The 15,917-nt window shown below is 45.3% G+C and overlaps 1 protein-coding gene across 5 annotated transcripts in view; it reads right to left on the reverse strand.

Annotated features, from left to right (window-relative positions):
- Positions 1–15,917, reverse strand: part of CSMD1 (CUB and Sushi multiple domains 1) — a 2,022,178-nt gene that overhangs the window by 232,944 nt on the left and 1,773,317 nt on the right. For all 5 annotated transcript variants that reach the window (XM_045451804.1, XM_045451793.1, XM_045451792.1 and 2 more), the window contains 5 exons: positions 12,303–12,416; positions 10,515–10,610; positions 3,361–3,564; positions 1,813–1,937; positions 1,357–1,453 (listed from right to left, as the gene is read on the reverse strand). In XM_045451804.1, coding sequence (XP_045307760.1) covers positions 1,357–1,453; positions 1,813–1,937; positions 3,361–3,564; positions 10,515–10,610; positions 12,303–12,416 — 636 coding nt within the window. The remainder of the gene's footprint in view (positions 1–1,356; positions 1,454–1,812; positions 1,938–3,360; positions 3,565–10,514; positions 10,611–12,302; positions 12,417–15,917) is intronic.

Below are 15,917 nucleotides of genomic sequence, written 5' to 3' on the forward strand. Positions count from 1 at the left end.
TACTGTCAAGATTTTTAAAAATTGTCTAAGGTTTATTTACTTTGAGAGAGAGAGACAGACAGAGACAGAGAAGAGAGGGAGAGAGAGAGAGAGAGAGAGCGCCAGAAAGGGGCAGAGAGAGAGGAAGACAGAGACAGAGAAGAGAGGGAGAGAGAGAGACAGAGAGAGAGAGAGCGCCGGAAAGGGGCAGAGAGAGAGGGAGACAGAGACAGAGAAGAGAGGGAGAGAGAGAGAGAGAGAGAGTGCTGGAAAGGGGCAGAGAGAGAGGGAGAGAGAGACAGAGAAGAGAGGGAGAGAGAGAGAGAGAGCATGCGCCAGAAAGGGGCAGAGAGAGAGGAAGACAGAGACAGAGAAGAGAGGGAGAGAGAGAGACAGAGAGAGAGAGAGCGCCGGAAAGGGGCAGAGAGAGAGGGAGAGAGAGACAGAGAAGAGAGGGAGAGAGAGAGAGAGAGAGAGAGCGCCAGAAAGGGGCAGAGAGAGAGGGAGACAGAGACAGAGAAGAGAGGGAGAGAGAGAGAGAGAGAGAGCCGGAAAGGGGCAGAGAGAGAGGGAGAGAGAGAATCCTAAGCAGGGTCCGCGCTGTCAGCACAGAGCCCAACACGGGGCTCGAACTCACAAACCATGACATCATGACCCGAGCCAAGACTAAGAGTCAGATGCTTACGGACTGGGCCACCCACGCGCCCCTCTGTCGGGAATTTTGATATGTTGGTGCTGTTCAGGGCGGAGGAAACAAGACAACCTCCCAGTAGAAAAGAAAGGGAAGAGAGAGCTGGACAGTACTGCTTACCGCCAGGGCGAGGAGGGAGACGCCAAGGCCAACCCGGAAGCAGTTTCCGCGGACCCGGCAGGTGGAAGAAAGAGCGAGGGGGGGCTGCCTACACTTCAGGTCTGGTGACATCTGCTGTGAAGGGCGGAGCTGCTCTGCAAACCTGGCCGATCCCAAAGCACTACAGACCTCAGGCCTCGAAGCTCCAAACCGCGGAGTACAATTTCCTGGACGGCCCGATCTCAGCACATCTCTTCGCAGGAACTGTGAACCATGACCTACTCTTTGCTTCACCCCTACCTGCCACTACTACCCCTGGCTCCCTCGTCCCCCGGCCTCAGACTGTCACATGCAAACACCGTCTACCTGCTACCTCCCCAGCGTGAGTCCCGCTCACTGGGAACAAAGCTGTCTCTGGGCTCAGCTGTGGTCTCGCTCTGAGACTATCAGCACTAGATGAGCGAATGTGGATGTGCACGAGTGTTGTAGGAAAACGTCTACATGGAACGTTTTGTGGCTGTTGCTCATTTCGTTAGTGTTTGATGATTCTGATTCACAAAGACGAGAGGGAACTGGTGTCATCGTACCTGAGAAGCTTCCCAGCCTGGGCGCGGTCATGTCCCCTCCGTCGTAAATCTCCAGAGAGTCCCAGTTCTGCTCCGTGGCAAAACTGATCACTTGAATCTAGCAAACAACAGTATTCAGTTACTAAGTATTTTCGGTTTAAAGAAATTTGCCTGATCATGCAGGGTTTTTCCATGAAACTTAATACATGCACCAAAGAGAAACGTGAAACCCCACAAAATAAACCATGAAGCGACATTTGCAAATTTCTACAAACGGCACTTTGGGCAGCTTTTATCCCCCAAATCTATTGGTTTTAATCCCAAGTTTAGAAATGTGATTAGAAACATGTTGTAGACGAAGTAAGAAAAGGGAAACAGGTTATGGTTTAAGTATTTAAAAATAACCAACGCAAACAAGAAAACAGACACAGAAAGCAAGCCCCGTGCATTCAGGCGCTCCGGGCTTGAGGGGCGTACCTGGATTCCTGATCCCTCCGTAACTATGATTTTCCAGATACAGTTTAAGTTGTTACCATATGGTTCAGGATAGCCGGGGGATAAAATTGTACCTCTGCGCTGAGTGAAATTGCCACTGCAGGGGACTAAAAGACAGAACCGTATCTCATAAAAATAAAGTACGGCAAAGGACGGCATTAATTTCATGCTTAGCGTTTCTTTGCTGTGTGATCAGATATTAAGAGACATTTGACACGGAGTATGGTCCTCTCAATGGCATGTGGTGGCCAAGGTCAAATTCAGTCTATTCTCGTACCAATTCCCAGTATCATTGATTATTGCCTACCATAGTACCAAGGTTTACAGATCTGGTGTCTAAAAGCAAAGCTCTTCAGGCTAAGAAGGGACTGTACCTGACAGTGACATCTCGGAAGTGAATCCTGTTCAGAATAATTTTATCCGGATGATTTAAGGAGCTTTGCAGACTATTGCCTTCCATATGTAGACAAGCAACCCCAAATGAGAGTAAGGGGATTTATGAGCAAATCCGGGGAGAAGAGACGCTGAAAACGTACAAGTGAATTCGAGACCTCATCGCGACCGCTCTCGAGGTTGTCACGCAAAATGAAACAAATAAACTATAACTAACAAGGCCATTGTTATTCGGGCGGCATTAACCTGTTACTTTTCAAGCCTTCATCAGCACAAATTTATTAAGAGGACATTACGAGACAGCAAATCAACATTGTACCGACTCTTCCCCAAAAGAAAATTATGCTCTATACCCAGGGCTTGAGAGTTAATGGCGTACTTGATAGGTTTTGTGCAACAAAACGTGTTTCATCCTCGTTAATCTAATGAGTTGTTTCATGAGACACAGGGACTTTTAGCGTGGAGCCGCTCCGCCGCTATTTCAGAGGAAACACGTTGCTTTTTGAACAGGTCTGGAGCGGGGTCAGGCTGTGCACACTGGACGTGAGCATCGGAAGCTGCTTCGTCCAGCTGTGAAGCTGGAGGGAACAGCCTTGTGCACGCTGTCACGCCTTGTGGACACACGCACGCCGTCACACCCGCGGGTGCACACACTGTCACACCTGCAAGCACACATGCTGTCACACCCACGGGCACACACACCTTCACACCTGCGAGCACACATGCTGTCACACCCACGGGCACACACACCTTCACACCCATGGGCAGACATACCATCACACCCGCGAGCACGCACGCTGTCACACCCGTGGGCACACACACCGTCACAGCCGTGGGCACACACGTTGTCACACCCGCGGGCACACGCACCGTCACACCCGCGAGCACGCACGCTGTCACACCTGTGGACACGCATGCTGTCACACCCACAAGCACACATACCGTCACACCTGTGAGCGCACACACTGTCACACCCACGGGCACACACACCGTCACACCTGCGGGCACGCACGCTGTCATACCCACGGGCATGCACGCTGTCACGCCTTGTGGACACACGCACGCCGTCACACCCACAAGCAGACACACCGTCACACCCGCGGGCAGATATACCATCACACCCGCGGGCACACTTACCCACGCAGCTCGGGATTGTGTCGTTCCACTGAGCTAACGCGTTAGGCACGGACTGGCAGCGGATGGCGGTAGAGCCCTGAAGGAGGTACCCCGGGTTGCACTCGAATCGGACAATCGAACCGGCCGAGAACTCGGAGCCAATTCTCCGTCCGTATCTGGGCTCAGGGACAGAGCTGCACTGGGTATCGCTGGTTCGAGGGACAGCTAGAAGCAAACACACAACACAGCCATCGGTGTCTTCCCGGGGAAGCCCCGCCATTTCCTTGGAAAAGGAGTCGAGAGAGTCCAGAACGAGTTTATGTTAATACAGAAATCAGTAACGCCTTCCGCAGGTTCTAGAGGCAACGATGTGGGGAGCACTTCCATACCTGCATCCAACCTCTTACCAACCCCAAGGACCGCCTTATATTCTCCTTTCAGAGGAGTTAAACGCGGCATCAGGAGCATTGGCGCCTTATGAGACCTGAGCGATATGCAGGCAATTAAAGTTAATTAAGCGCCCAAATCACTGTGCTCATGATAACGAGGTGCCTCAGAACTTGCACTTACCCTCAAAGACCTTAGAGTCTAGTGAGTGTAATACGGCTATTGTGATGTAATAACAAAATTAAAAACACAACTACCGGATGACCCAGCACTTCCGCGAATGCATCCCACTTCTGCGGATATATCCCCCAAAACACTGAAATCAGGATCTCAAAGACCTGTCTGCACCCACGTGTCCACCACAGCCTTCTTCACAGTAGCCACGCTGTGGAGACAACCTAAGTGTCCCATCAGTGGGTGAAGGGATAGAGAAAACGTGTTATGTCCATACAATGGAACACCGTTGTTTTAGCCTTAAAACAGAAATAAATGCTGCCATTTGCAACAACACACGTGTTCCTTCCACCTCTGGATAAAAGTCAAGATGGCCAACCACACGGCCCGCCCCCCCCCCCCAAAAGCCCCTCTGGCGAAGCAAAATCACACTGCCTTTAGCCCCGTCCCAAATCACCTGGCACAAACCTCAATCCCATAACCAGCCCCTCCCAGAACTCCCTTTCTTCGACACCCCCAGGGTCTCCCTGGGCTGTGGTTTTTGTTGAGGTCTGGTCTTCGGCTGACAGTCACGGGCAGGTGAGCCTCGTTCCAGGGCGGGGTGAGGGGTCTGTTAGGTTGTATACTGGAATCTACTGTCTGTGAGACATTGTTCTGCTTCCCAAGAGGGGCATGGGGTAAAGTTTGGAATATACTTCAGCTCGCAGAGACGTCTGTTACTCCAGAACGACTCGTTGGGAAACAGATCCACGAGGTATGGGCGTGAAAACTCCATGATCTGTTTCTATTCTCTGCAGCTAAAGGCCGTTTGTATGTGTCGTGTCCGGGACCCTCTTCGGTCCGTGCATTTCTTCATCCAACGGTGCCCCCCTCTGACAGTGTGCTCGCGTCCTTGTTTTCCCGAAGAACACTGCTCCATGTTCACACTGCTTTTCCTAACATGGGGACATCAGGTTTTGCATTGAACCTGACCAGTGACAGGCAGCATCTGAGTAACTGCTCCTAAGAAAGCAAGTCTACGACACGGAGTCAGAAGACGATTTTGACGCAAAGTTAATAAAATTATATACCAAGCACTACAGTTGAAACAATGATACATCAGAATGGCTCTTTCTTAGAAGTAAAAACAGAATGCAGAATAACTAGATCATAATAAAAATTGCTGAAAATTCCTATCTGTCATATTTATAGGTCTCAGCATTTTGGTGCAGTTGAACAAGAAGCCAAAGAGGAAATAAATAAAGACCGTCCCATGGAGGCGTCTTCCTCCATGTTTGCTGCTGTTGTTACCCAAATGGAGAAATGTCTCCAATGGCAATTTTTCTCCTTGTCCTGAATTACACGAGAAACACCCGGCTACTGATAGCAAATGCTGCACGCTTATCTAAGAAGCCTCAAACACAGTGACGTTTCTATTTCTAATAATACATTAATATTTCATAAATATGCGAGCACTTTTTCCAGGGCATCACTGCCACTCCAGGCCCCATACACGGGGACAACACACCATCAAGGGTCACTCGGACACAGGCCACTATTCAGCCTTTCCTCATGAACTTCATGGTTGTCCTTTTTTAAGGAAACGAAGATAAATGAACAACACCTACATCTGGGTGGTATTATGAAGGGTGTTCTTTAGAGGAAGAAGTTTCCCCAGTGAGGAGAAGAACAATTTTAAGTCTCTGGAAAGTGGGGCCGAAGCAGGCACAGACGACCTCAAACATCCATGCACCGTCTGGGGAGCATCCAACAGCATTCAGCCACTTTCCCTGTCGGCCCATCCTCCGGTCCCTGCCCTTCACCTGGATGTTTCGGGCAGCATCAGGGAGAAATTCCGTCCTCTGTGGTTACTACCCTGTATCTTTTAGTCAATGTTTCACACTGCGGTGAAGCAAGAGGGGAATCAGCCCAGCGGAAAGCGAACGGGGACTGAGGTCGGCTCAGGAGAGAAGGTGCCGGACTGACGACGAGTGACGGCCACGGCAGGTGCGCTGTGCTGGTGCGGGGGCTGGGGGCTGCTCTCGGGCTTTCAGAGCACCCACCGCGAGGGGAAGCCAGAGCCTAACGTCACGTGGTGGGTCCTTCGCCCGAAGCCACTGCCAGAGCTCAGCCCAGGTCTGCGCACGCGGCTCCTTCACCGCCCATCTTTCAGAGCAGGTATGACGACAAAACCAGACACCGACAATAACGTAGTAACAAACCCGAATGCCCGCAGCAGTCACTTGGCCACTCTAAGGGAGGCTGGCTTGCCTGTTTCTTTAGCGATGGGGGATATTTTCTATTTCTCAAAATTATTCTGTTTGGGTAGTTGAAAAATCGGATTCGACAAGCCATCACTCGTCAGTGAATTCAAGCATACATCACTGAATTATGAACAAAACTTTATGCTCAGTCTTTTTTGTAAGAAGTATGCATTTTATAAGCTCTTTACACAAAATGTGAGTCTCTTCGAAGTGGAAAACCTTATAATTTATGTCATCTAAAAGGAGATGAGGTTTGGGGAAAATCAGTAAAGACATGTACTTAAACAACTGGGAAGGACCTCACGTGGAAATTTTCACGTCAATTTCTTTCTAACCAAACTCAGAAAAAGTGTTTCCTGCTTCCAGGTTGTTTATCTGTTTATTTCACTGCTAAGGGCAGTGAGTCTTGCTGTAGGAGGTAGGAGGTAGGAGACCCTGGGACAGGAAAGCCCCAAGCTAGTGAATCTGGGAGACCGGGAGGCCAGAAGGCCAGGAGGCCAGGAAGCGGCAGGCTGCTTCAGATGGGGATCTGGAATGGAGCTGTCCACACAGCAAATGTGTCCAGAAAGACGGAAACTCGGCCAACTGACACTTGTAAGTTGTGCACTCAGGGGAAGCTTGATATAAACACATGGCCTCCTTTCCCCCCTGAAATATTCAGGATGTCCCACCTGGTTTACTAGCTTTGGTGTGAATGACTTATTTTGAGAGAACTTAATGAAGTGCTGAATCCTGCATGGAAATACCCAAGAAAAATGGATGATCTGTGCAAACAGCCAGGCACAAATATAAGAGAGTTAAAAATAGTAGTACACTCATGAGACACTGTCAACTGCCGAGTTTAATATAGACGCATTCAGTCACATGCACACACAGAGCATGGTGGGGGTGGGGGGGTTATGCAGATGGTTTTTAACCACCCGCCATAAATTAGCATGTGCCTCAGAGTAAGCAGGAGAGGACAGGAGACTTATCTGCTCTGCCTCAGTCGTCTCTGTGGCCACGCACGTCGGCTCTTGTGTTGTTTCCAATATTGCTAAGGTTGATTCTGTTATTAAAAGGTGTGTATTTGGGGCACTTGGGTGGCTCACTTGGCTCAAGGTCAGACTTTAGCTCACGTCATGATCTTGTTCGTGAGTTCGAGCCCCACGTCGGGCTCTGTGCTGACAGCTCAGAGCCACGAGCCCGCCTTGGATTCTGTTTCTCCCTCTCTCTGCCCCTTCCCTGCTTGTGCTCTGTCTCTCTCTCTCTCTCAAAAATAAATAAACATTAAAAAAACCTGAAAAAAAAGTGTGTATTTGGAGCCCCCCAAAAAATCTACAAATGCAACATAAGCACATCATAATATAGACTAAAAGGGCTCTTCTAACACCAGAGGAACCAGACTGTGCTCAATTTATTAAGGAACAGTAGGTGAGTGTTCCACATGGTGGGTTTCTTAGGGTGACATGAATTTTGATTTTCTCGCTGCCCCCAGAATACACTGACTTTACGCGCGATCCATTTTCTGCGGAGTGCCAAAGATTATCAAAATGTGCAGAATCCCCTTTGCTGACTGCAGTCGTGCCAGTGTGTAGGTCTGGGAGCTCAGGGAGGGAGGGCTCAGGAATCGCTGGGTGCTGGGGGAGGAGGGAGGGGACACCCTCTCCAGGTTGCCTGAAAGGAAATCCAAGAAGCCACTTGAACGCATTCACATCGGAAAGCGAGGCGTGCTCCTGCCGTGTCTTCAGGGAACTTTGTTTATGTAGGACAAACATCAACAGCGGTCCAGTTGGGAAAATGAAATGTTAGCACAGCCCCAGGGACCCTCACACTCCAGGAGAATCTCCTGATGTCTGTTCCTGGTAGGTTCTACCAACAGCTTTTGCTTCTCAAGTCAACTGTCACATCGCCGAGGTGTGTGGTGGCTGAATGCAAGGGGGATGCAAGGTGGCCCCAGGAGGAATGACTCCTGAGCCACCTGCTGTAAAAGGTGCCTGCCTGTCACTGAAACGCACCATGTCTTCTCCGTCTCCGTCCACACTACTGCTTGTAGGACCCGTGACCTGGAAAGTAGTTCCTCCACCCCGAGTAGATAGCGTCCTTGAGTGTTTAATTCAATAGCACCAAGCAGCTGGATGCAGGGCTTCACAGGTACTGAGTCGTCACTGACAAACTAATGTGGGACAGGTATTTAAAGCACCGGGTTAGGAAGGGATCCCCTCCATTCGCCTCTTTTGGGGTGCTCGTGGGTCCTAACTCACTGTCTTTCCCACTTCTGACCTTTCAAATAGACCCTTCTGCCTCTAAGGGTATGGAAAGCAAAGGAAAACCAGCAAAGACATAAGTTAATTAGGACACTTTGTAAAACAAAGTCTACGTCCATTTCTCCACAGGATCAGAAAGATGGAAACATCTTCCTTACTTAGGCCTCATTATTAAGCAGGCGGCAGGGAGGGCCGGGGAGTGGAGCGCAAGAGGCAGTGAGGCTGGAACGACTGGGTCAAGTCCGGGTTCCGTGCACCCTGACCTCGATACCTACTTTGCCACCGATGTCTCTAACAGGTGCAGAAACGCCCCGTGCAATTTAAAGCTTTAGTAACTCAGGAAAGAATGAAGCCGTAAGTGGTATTCGAACGTGCTATTCAGAAAGTTTTTATACAATGGATTTCAAATAATTTCTTGTCTCCCACGTAACCAGCATCTTTCAGAAAGTAATATTCAATTTAACTTTTCAGATGTATTGAAAACGTCCCCAGGTGTTCTCAAGTGATTTATAAACTGCATTCATGATTCTAGTTCTTTGCTTCCAAGGGATTTAGCTTTGATAAAAAGACAATTTTTGCATAAACTCACTATAGGAACAAAGCAAGAAAAGGAGGTATATTGAGACTTTGTAAAATATTGAGGGTGTTAGAGTCATTATATACTCTTAAGGACAAGGAAAACATATTCCTCCTATAAATGATTTTCTTTTCTTACCACTCTTCTGTTTTCATTCATTTTAATGGCGATATGTTACTTGAAGCCAAGAAACATACCTTTTAAAGTCGTGACTTCTGAGGACAGTATTTGTAAGTAGGATAGAGTTAGGGTCATTTGCCTCAGATATTTCATTCGATGTCTAATCTTTATCAAAAAGGAAGGAAATCCCCTTATCAAGACAGTCAATGTCAGTAGCTTAAATGTCTCCAGGTTAAAAAGTGTACTTAAGGCGCTATTCCTTCTCATTCCTTTACACATCATCTTGTTCCTGAGCAGTGAGGTTTTTATGATGAAATATTTTATAGTTTATAGATTTTAGGAAAACATTTTGAGGGCATGGGTCTTGCAGCGTGAGAGTATTAGAAATGAGTTGTAAGTGAAATGGCAGATTGCTATTTTCCATATTTTTTTTTTCTTTTTTTACAAACACTATGATGCCAAGCTCGTTTTCCAAAGTCTTTAGTAAAGGACAGAAGCTACGGGCACTTGGGGCTTCCCTGCCACTTGCCACTTCCGAGGAAAATAGCTAAGAGGGGCGAGTAATCTCTGTAGCCTCAAGCAAAATTGAGACCTGAAAAAACTAAGTCTTTCTTCCTGTTTTGGAACACACAGTTTATCCGCCAAGATGGTAATCTCTCTCACATCTCAAGCTTCACGGCCATTACAACCTACATCCAAAGACCCGCTCTGTGCTTCTGAAAGTGTATACACAGTTGACATGGATTTTTGTCAAGTTCATGCACTGAATAGACAAGACAAAGGTAGACTCTAGAGATAGAAAACAAAACAATCCTCATTGTTTAGAAACTTTGCACAATCTCAAACATTTTGAATAAGCTCCCATTTCAGAAATAAATATAAAGGTGTCAAGGTGCAAAAGTTAACAGAACACAAATAAGACAAAATGGGTGTTTAGGGTCACGGAGGCACGGACGGTATTTTGGGTTTTGTTTGATTTCGTTAAGTTGCCTTTTCGACTTCCTTTTTTACGGGAAGATCTGGAATTGTAAAATGTGCTTTAAATGTATTTCATGAAAGCAGGTACTGAAATCTAAACTCTTATGAGACACTTTACTGAGTTACATAAACTATAATATACATGCAATCCTTTTGCAGAGTATAAAGTGCCAGACAAAGGGGATTTGGTCAGTAAGTGTTTCCTGATGATGCCAGATAAATGAGGTGTCGTTGTGTCTTTGCAGGAGAAGTATCGTATACATTTAAGTGTCAGAAAGCAAAATTGTGATATTTTTATTAAATCGTTTTATTATAAACATATGAATACCTTCAATTTCCTAAGTATTAAAAAAAAAAAATGCAGAAATGGCTAGTGCTTTAAGTGAAAATAGCAGTATGTCTGATGTCGGGGAGGGCAGAGCGGTGTGCTCAGTGACCTTTGACCCTTACCTTGGTAAACAAAGTGGAAACCCCGGGCAGATGAACCGCTCTTTGCACTGAATCGGAGAAGAATCTGATTTGATGTCGCCAATGGCAATGTTTCACCTAACGAAGAAAACCAGAGGTAATTAGTGGGATCCGTAGAATACACTGTGGGGTGGTGGGAAATATTTTGGAAAATAACTATTATTAACTCGGAATTTCACTCTCAGCTGTTGTACTCTTATCAGATCTCCCTTTGGGTTTAGGACCCAGACGCATTGTTTCTATCAAGATTTTAAAACTGGTCTTGCCTGTTCGTTCTATTAAAATGTGGATTTAATCAATATCTCACTTATGCTTCCTTCTGAAGCAGGCACTGATCGTAAGTCTGTTAGCTGACAAAGTGGGAAATACAAGAACCAGATTTATCAGTAGCTCAGAATCAACTTTATTTGACAGTTACTTGCTAGGATTTTACTTCAATTAAGAAAATTAATAAAATCTGAATCTAAACTTGTTTAAAAATACTAAAGTATTTAGATTCAGAAAAAAATAAATTTATGAAATATATTTTTACCTTTTAAAGTACACCCACTATACAGGAATGGTCTCTCTCACATGCCACTAAGGAGCATATGAATGACACAAGCATTTCAGAGGTGATTTTGTCAATAGGTAACAGTACTTTAAATCTGTATCTTCTGGGGACGCCTGGGTGGCTCAGTCGGTTAAGCTTCCAACTTTGGCTCAGGTCATGATCCCACGGTTCGTGGGTTCGAGCCCCACGTCGGGCTCTGTGCTGACAGCTAGGAGGCTGGAGCCTGCTTCGGATTCTGTGTCTCCCTCTCTCTCTGCCCCTCCCCCGCTCAGACTCTGTCTCTGTCTCTCTAAGATAACATAACATAACATAACATAACATCACATAACATCACATAAATCTGTATCTTCTGATGCGTTTCTTGACATTCCATCGTCGGACGTTGGCAGAAAAGAACAAGATATGGGTCTTAAGGACCTTGGTTAACAACAGTGAAAAACAGGAAATAATCAAACTTAGTCTTGGTTGGCAAGAGCGTGTGATCCACACGCACAACTTGACTTTGGTCAGGGATGACAACGCAGTGACTGCACAAACCTTGCAGTTTGCCCAGGGTCCCAATCCATGAGGGGCTAATTAAATTGTGCTGCGCTAATCAACTGAATCCTATTCAGCACTAAAACAAATCACTTCCGGTCTGTATACTTTTTCGTAGGGAAAGAACTGCAGATGTGATTTTCAATAAAAGTGTGGTGGACAAAATGAGTTTGAAATGGCATCCCGTTTTATGCAGCCCCACGTACGTTTACGCGCATTTACACACGCACACATTCATCTGTGTACGTGTATACACGTACGCACCCGTGTACTTGTGGGAGTGTGACGAATCTCTATACGCACGTATTTAAAGGTTGGCAAGGACTGAGACCACAATATTGATACTGCTTATCTCCAGGAAGATTAGGGGACATAGGACAGAAAACAGAACACACAAGATCATTTATTATCCCTTCTTTTTCCGATATTTTCCTTTGTTCTTGAGATAGATATTGTATTTCCTACAACCTTAGTAAGTAAAATGATGGTGAGCGGTTTTATATCTGAGATAAACATCCAGTTGAAATTTTATATCGAAGATACAATGTTATTAAGTAGGCAAGCAAATTCAAAGATGATTGCATTTGTCCCTCATTAAAAAAGAAAAAAAAAGACAAGTTTAAAATGAGTCATCCTGGCTGTCTAAATAAAATTAAAGATCAAATGCTTTGAATGTTTACCTGAATGTGACCCGGAGAGAGAGCTGAGGAGTCTGGCCTGTGGGTGTGTCCCATCAAATAATTCTGCCAAATCATTCAGTGCCGTCTGGAAATAGGCGAACTGTCCGAATACGACTGCAAAATAAAGGGGTGGGTGGCACGACGCTTATTAAAAAACACAGACACGGAGGCTTACACCACCTATGTACCGATTCCTCTCAAGGATTGGGCTCCTAAGATTCCTGCAGAACATCATGAACTGGTTTCCCCGGCTTTCTAAGAGTTTTCAGTGGCTTAAACAATTTTATTTCGCTTCTCGGTGTCTTGAAACATAATAAAAGGAATAGCATTACTGTTCCCCATCTGTTTGAATATTAAATTTTTTTCTGGAACTACATTAGGATAATACAAGAATAGCCATAAAGCTGCCCCATTATTTAAGAGCAGTTAACGATGTTTCGTTTCATGTACAATAGGTACAGGGATCAAGACAATTCTTGGTTTTAAAAACATGCCAGTTTGGTGAAGAATTTAAAATTGTTCACTTGTTATTACAAGGTGAAATTCACGTGAACTCATTGCGATTTACACACAGGTCAGCAACATACCATAGAGCTGTTCATTATGACCCCACCACACAATTTTATTTATCTCATGGGTGATATAAATAGCAAGAACACACCTCCTCCAAGTAAAACATTACTGTGCATTTCAGCACTTCAAACTTCATAAACTTTTTCACTCAAAGTGACAATATATAGGCCTCCACAATAGTTAGAAACACTTGTGATTTAGTATATAAGCAAGGAGCGACTAATTCTTATTTATGTGCAAGGTTTAAACTAAAATTATTCTCATTCTGCATAAGAAATGGATATGTATCTATCAATTATACATGTCAGATTCTAATGAACTAATGTGTTGGCCAAATGGAGGGGAATCTAACTGTAATAGCTTGTGTGTGTGTGTGTGTGTGTGTGTGTGTGTGTGTTAGATATGCCATATATTCTGTCACACACATGTATTCCATATATACATAAACATGTATGTATAATATGCACCATGTACAGTATGCACGTAATAGAGTATACGTACACATACATACGTGTATTTTAAGATTTTATAATTCCTTTATAATTTTCTAGAGACAAATAATTAAAGGAAGCATGTAAGCCAGGAGGACTTTCCCAATGGATGAACTGCTCTAAAACAAAGAATTAGAAAGAGGAAGAGAATTTTATGATTTCAACATGGTCCTGGCTCATACAATTCCTTTCTCATAGCAGCCCCCCTCCCCCAGTAACGAAACCTTCATCATGTTGGAGGCAGGACGCTTGGGTCTTTTAAATAGCACAAAAGTGAATCACAGACACGTAATTTCAAGAAACTTTTAGAACCAGAATTTGAAGATGATCCAGAGAGAAACATGGTCCCAGGACCGTCACATGCCAACGTGCACTGAGCTCCTCACAACAAATACGGGTGTGGGTCTACATGTTGGCCGAGATGAGGCTTCTCTGATGAGCTGCTTGGGCAGAGCTCAGACCTATGACTGACTCTGCCCCAAATGGGCAGCCAAGACTGACAAGTGCTCATGGCCACGGGGTCTCCCTGGGGGGAGTCCATGTCTCATAGTGGGGAGAGCAGTGTCGCTTCCTTGAGGCATGAGAAGTTAAACCACTTGGGGGGAAGAATGAAGGGCAGGGAATTATTTCAGTACGTGAACATTGAAAGCAAAACTTTGCAGGTGACAAATATGGCAAAAGGTCTGGTGTGGCAGGCGCTCAGTGGGTAAGAGACAAGGAGGGGATTGGAAAGCAAAAGCCACCGCAGCCTGAGACTTTAGGACCTAAAAACGTGGGGTTTTCTTGTGGGCAAAATGGGAGTGAAAAATGTGTATCAAGGTGTTTCTGTGATCAGAGCTTTGTCGTAGAAAGGTACTTTGGTGATGCTTTGGGTGAAAACAGGGAGAGAATTGGAGTATCTGAAGACCTGCCTCAAATGTTACTTCCCGCCTGGAACCTGTGTTCACCACAGTCATGCCTCTTCCCACCTAGCGACGCCCACACCTTGAGCTAATGTGGCACTTAAAAAGTGGGCATTTTAGGGCACAGACTATGTTTTGTTCATCCTGGCCCTTATCACAACTGTTTGTTATTATCATTATTATTATTATTTTAGAGAGAGAGAGAGAGATAGTGACAGAGAGCACATGAGCAGGGTAGGGGCAGAGAGAGAGGGAGAGAGAGAATCCCAAGCAGACTCCACACTCAGCACAGAGCCTGACGTGGGGCTCGATCCCATGGCTCTGGGATTATGACCTGAGCAGAAATCAAGAGTCGGACATTCAACCAACTGAGTCACCCAGGTGCCCCCAAAATTGTTGAACTGATTTATTTCCCAGGAGAGAGTAAGGAAACGAAGAAAGATAATACAAGATAAGGCAGTATAGATTTTCATTTAATCCTCTGTGCAACTACTTTAATTTCAAATTAAAATTTAAATTGAAATTTTCTGCCTGGATAGAATGTGATAAATATATATCTTTAAACATTTCAGACTGGGAAACTCTGATCAATATTTACGATAGAGGTGTGACTTTTTTTTTGTCTGCTGGGAAATCATAATTGTGTTGTGACAATTCAACAAATTTTGAAATAAACTAAAATCATAGAATATGGCTGCTATATTCCATTGTGATAAATATGTTCTGCCGTTTATCTATGAACAAAAGTAAAAGGAATAGGAAAGTAACTGGAGGATGTCGTTAAGCACTCAGGTGAAAAAAACGAATTAACGGGAGCTGAAGAAGTGACATTGGTTTAAAGGAATTGGTCAAGCAAAAAGAGTGAGAATCAGGAGCTATTCTAAGTTTTATTGTTTGTTTACTGTAGCAAAGTAGATATTCTGAAGCCCTCTCACTTTTTAAATGAGAGTAACAGCTGTCGCTCATTCACAGAGTAAGTGAACCAGCCCTTTGCCTGTTGGGGAGCTGGTCCCCCTGCCCTGGTCTCCACGAGCATGTCCATCATCTCTTAAGCACCAAGGAAAGCCCAGCCCGAAAAGCCTAACAGTCTTGAGTACTGGCCCGGGGTAGACACTACATGGTGTGTGGTAAAATAGCAAGCAAGTTCGTCACACGGTTCATGAAGGGCCCGTGACCTAAAACACCTAAGGCGAAAGTAAGTTCCTGGTGAAGGTTTTCGTCAGTTTCGAAGAGGCCCGTAGATATTAAATACAGTAAAACCTTGGTTTGCCAGCATAACGCCTTCCGGAAACACGCTTGTCATCCAAAGCACTCGTATATCAAAGCAAATTTCAAGGACCACTGGCTCAGCTGTGATCATGTGACATCGGGCGTCGCGTACGACTTGTGTTGCGAGATCTCGCTCATTTACCAAGTTAACATTTATTAGAAATGTTTGCCCGTGTTGTGCAAACGCACACGCGCAGAACAACTTACTTGCCATCCAGAAAGTGTTTGTCTCCCACGTGCCAATTTCTTACCCAACAAGTAACTTACTTGTGTTATAATTGTACTTTCTAAAAGGTTTTCCCTCAAACAGATTCTAGCCTTAGAATCTTTATCTGCTGTCTGTCTATGAGTGGATGGCTGCTACATCAAATGTAAAGAAA

The sequence above is a fragment of the Leopardus geoffroyi genome, chromosome B1 (assembly GCF_018350155.1).
Source record: "Leopardus geoffroyi isolate Oge1 chromosome B1, O.geoffroyi_Oge1_pat1.0, whole genome shotgun sequence".
NCBI classification, from domain to species: Eukaryota; Metazoa; Chordata; class Mammalia; order Carnivora; family Felidae; genus Leopardus; species Leopardus geoffroyi.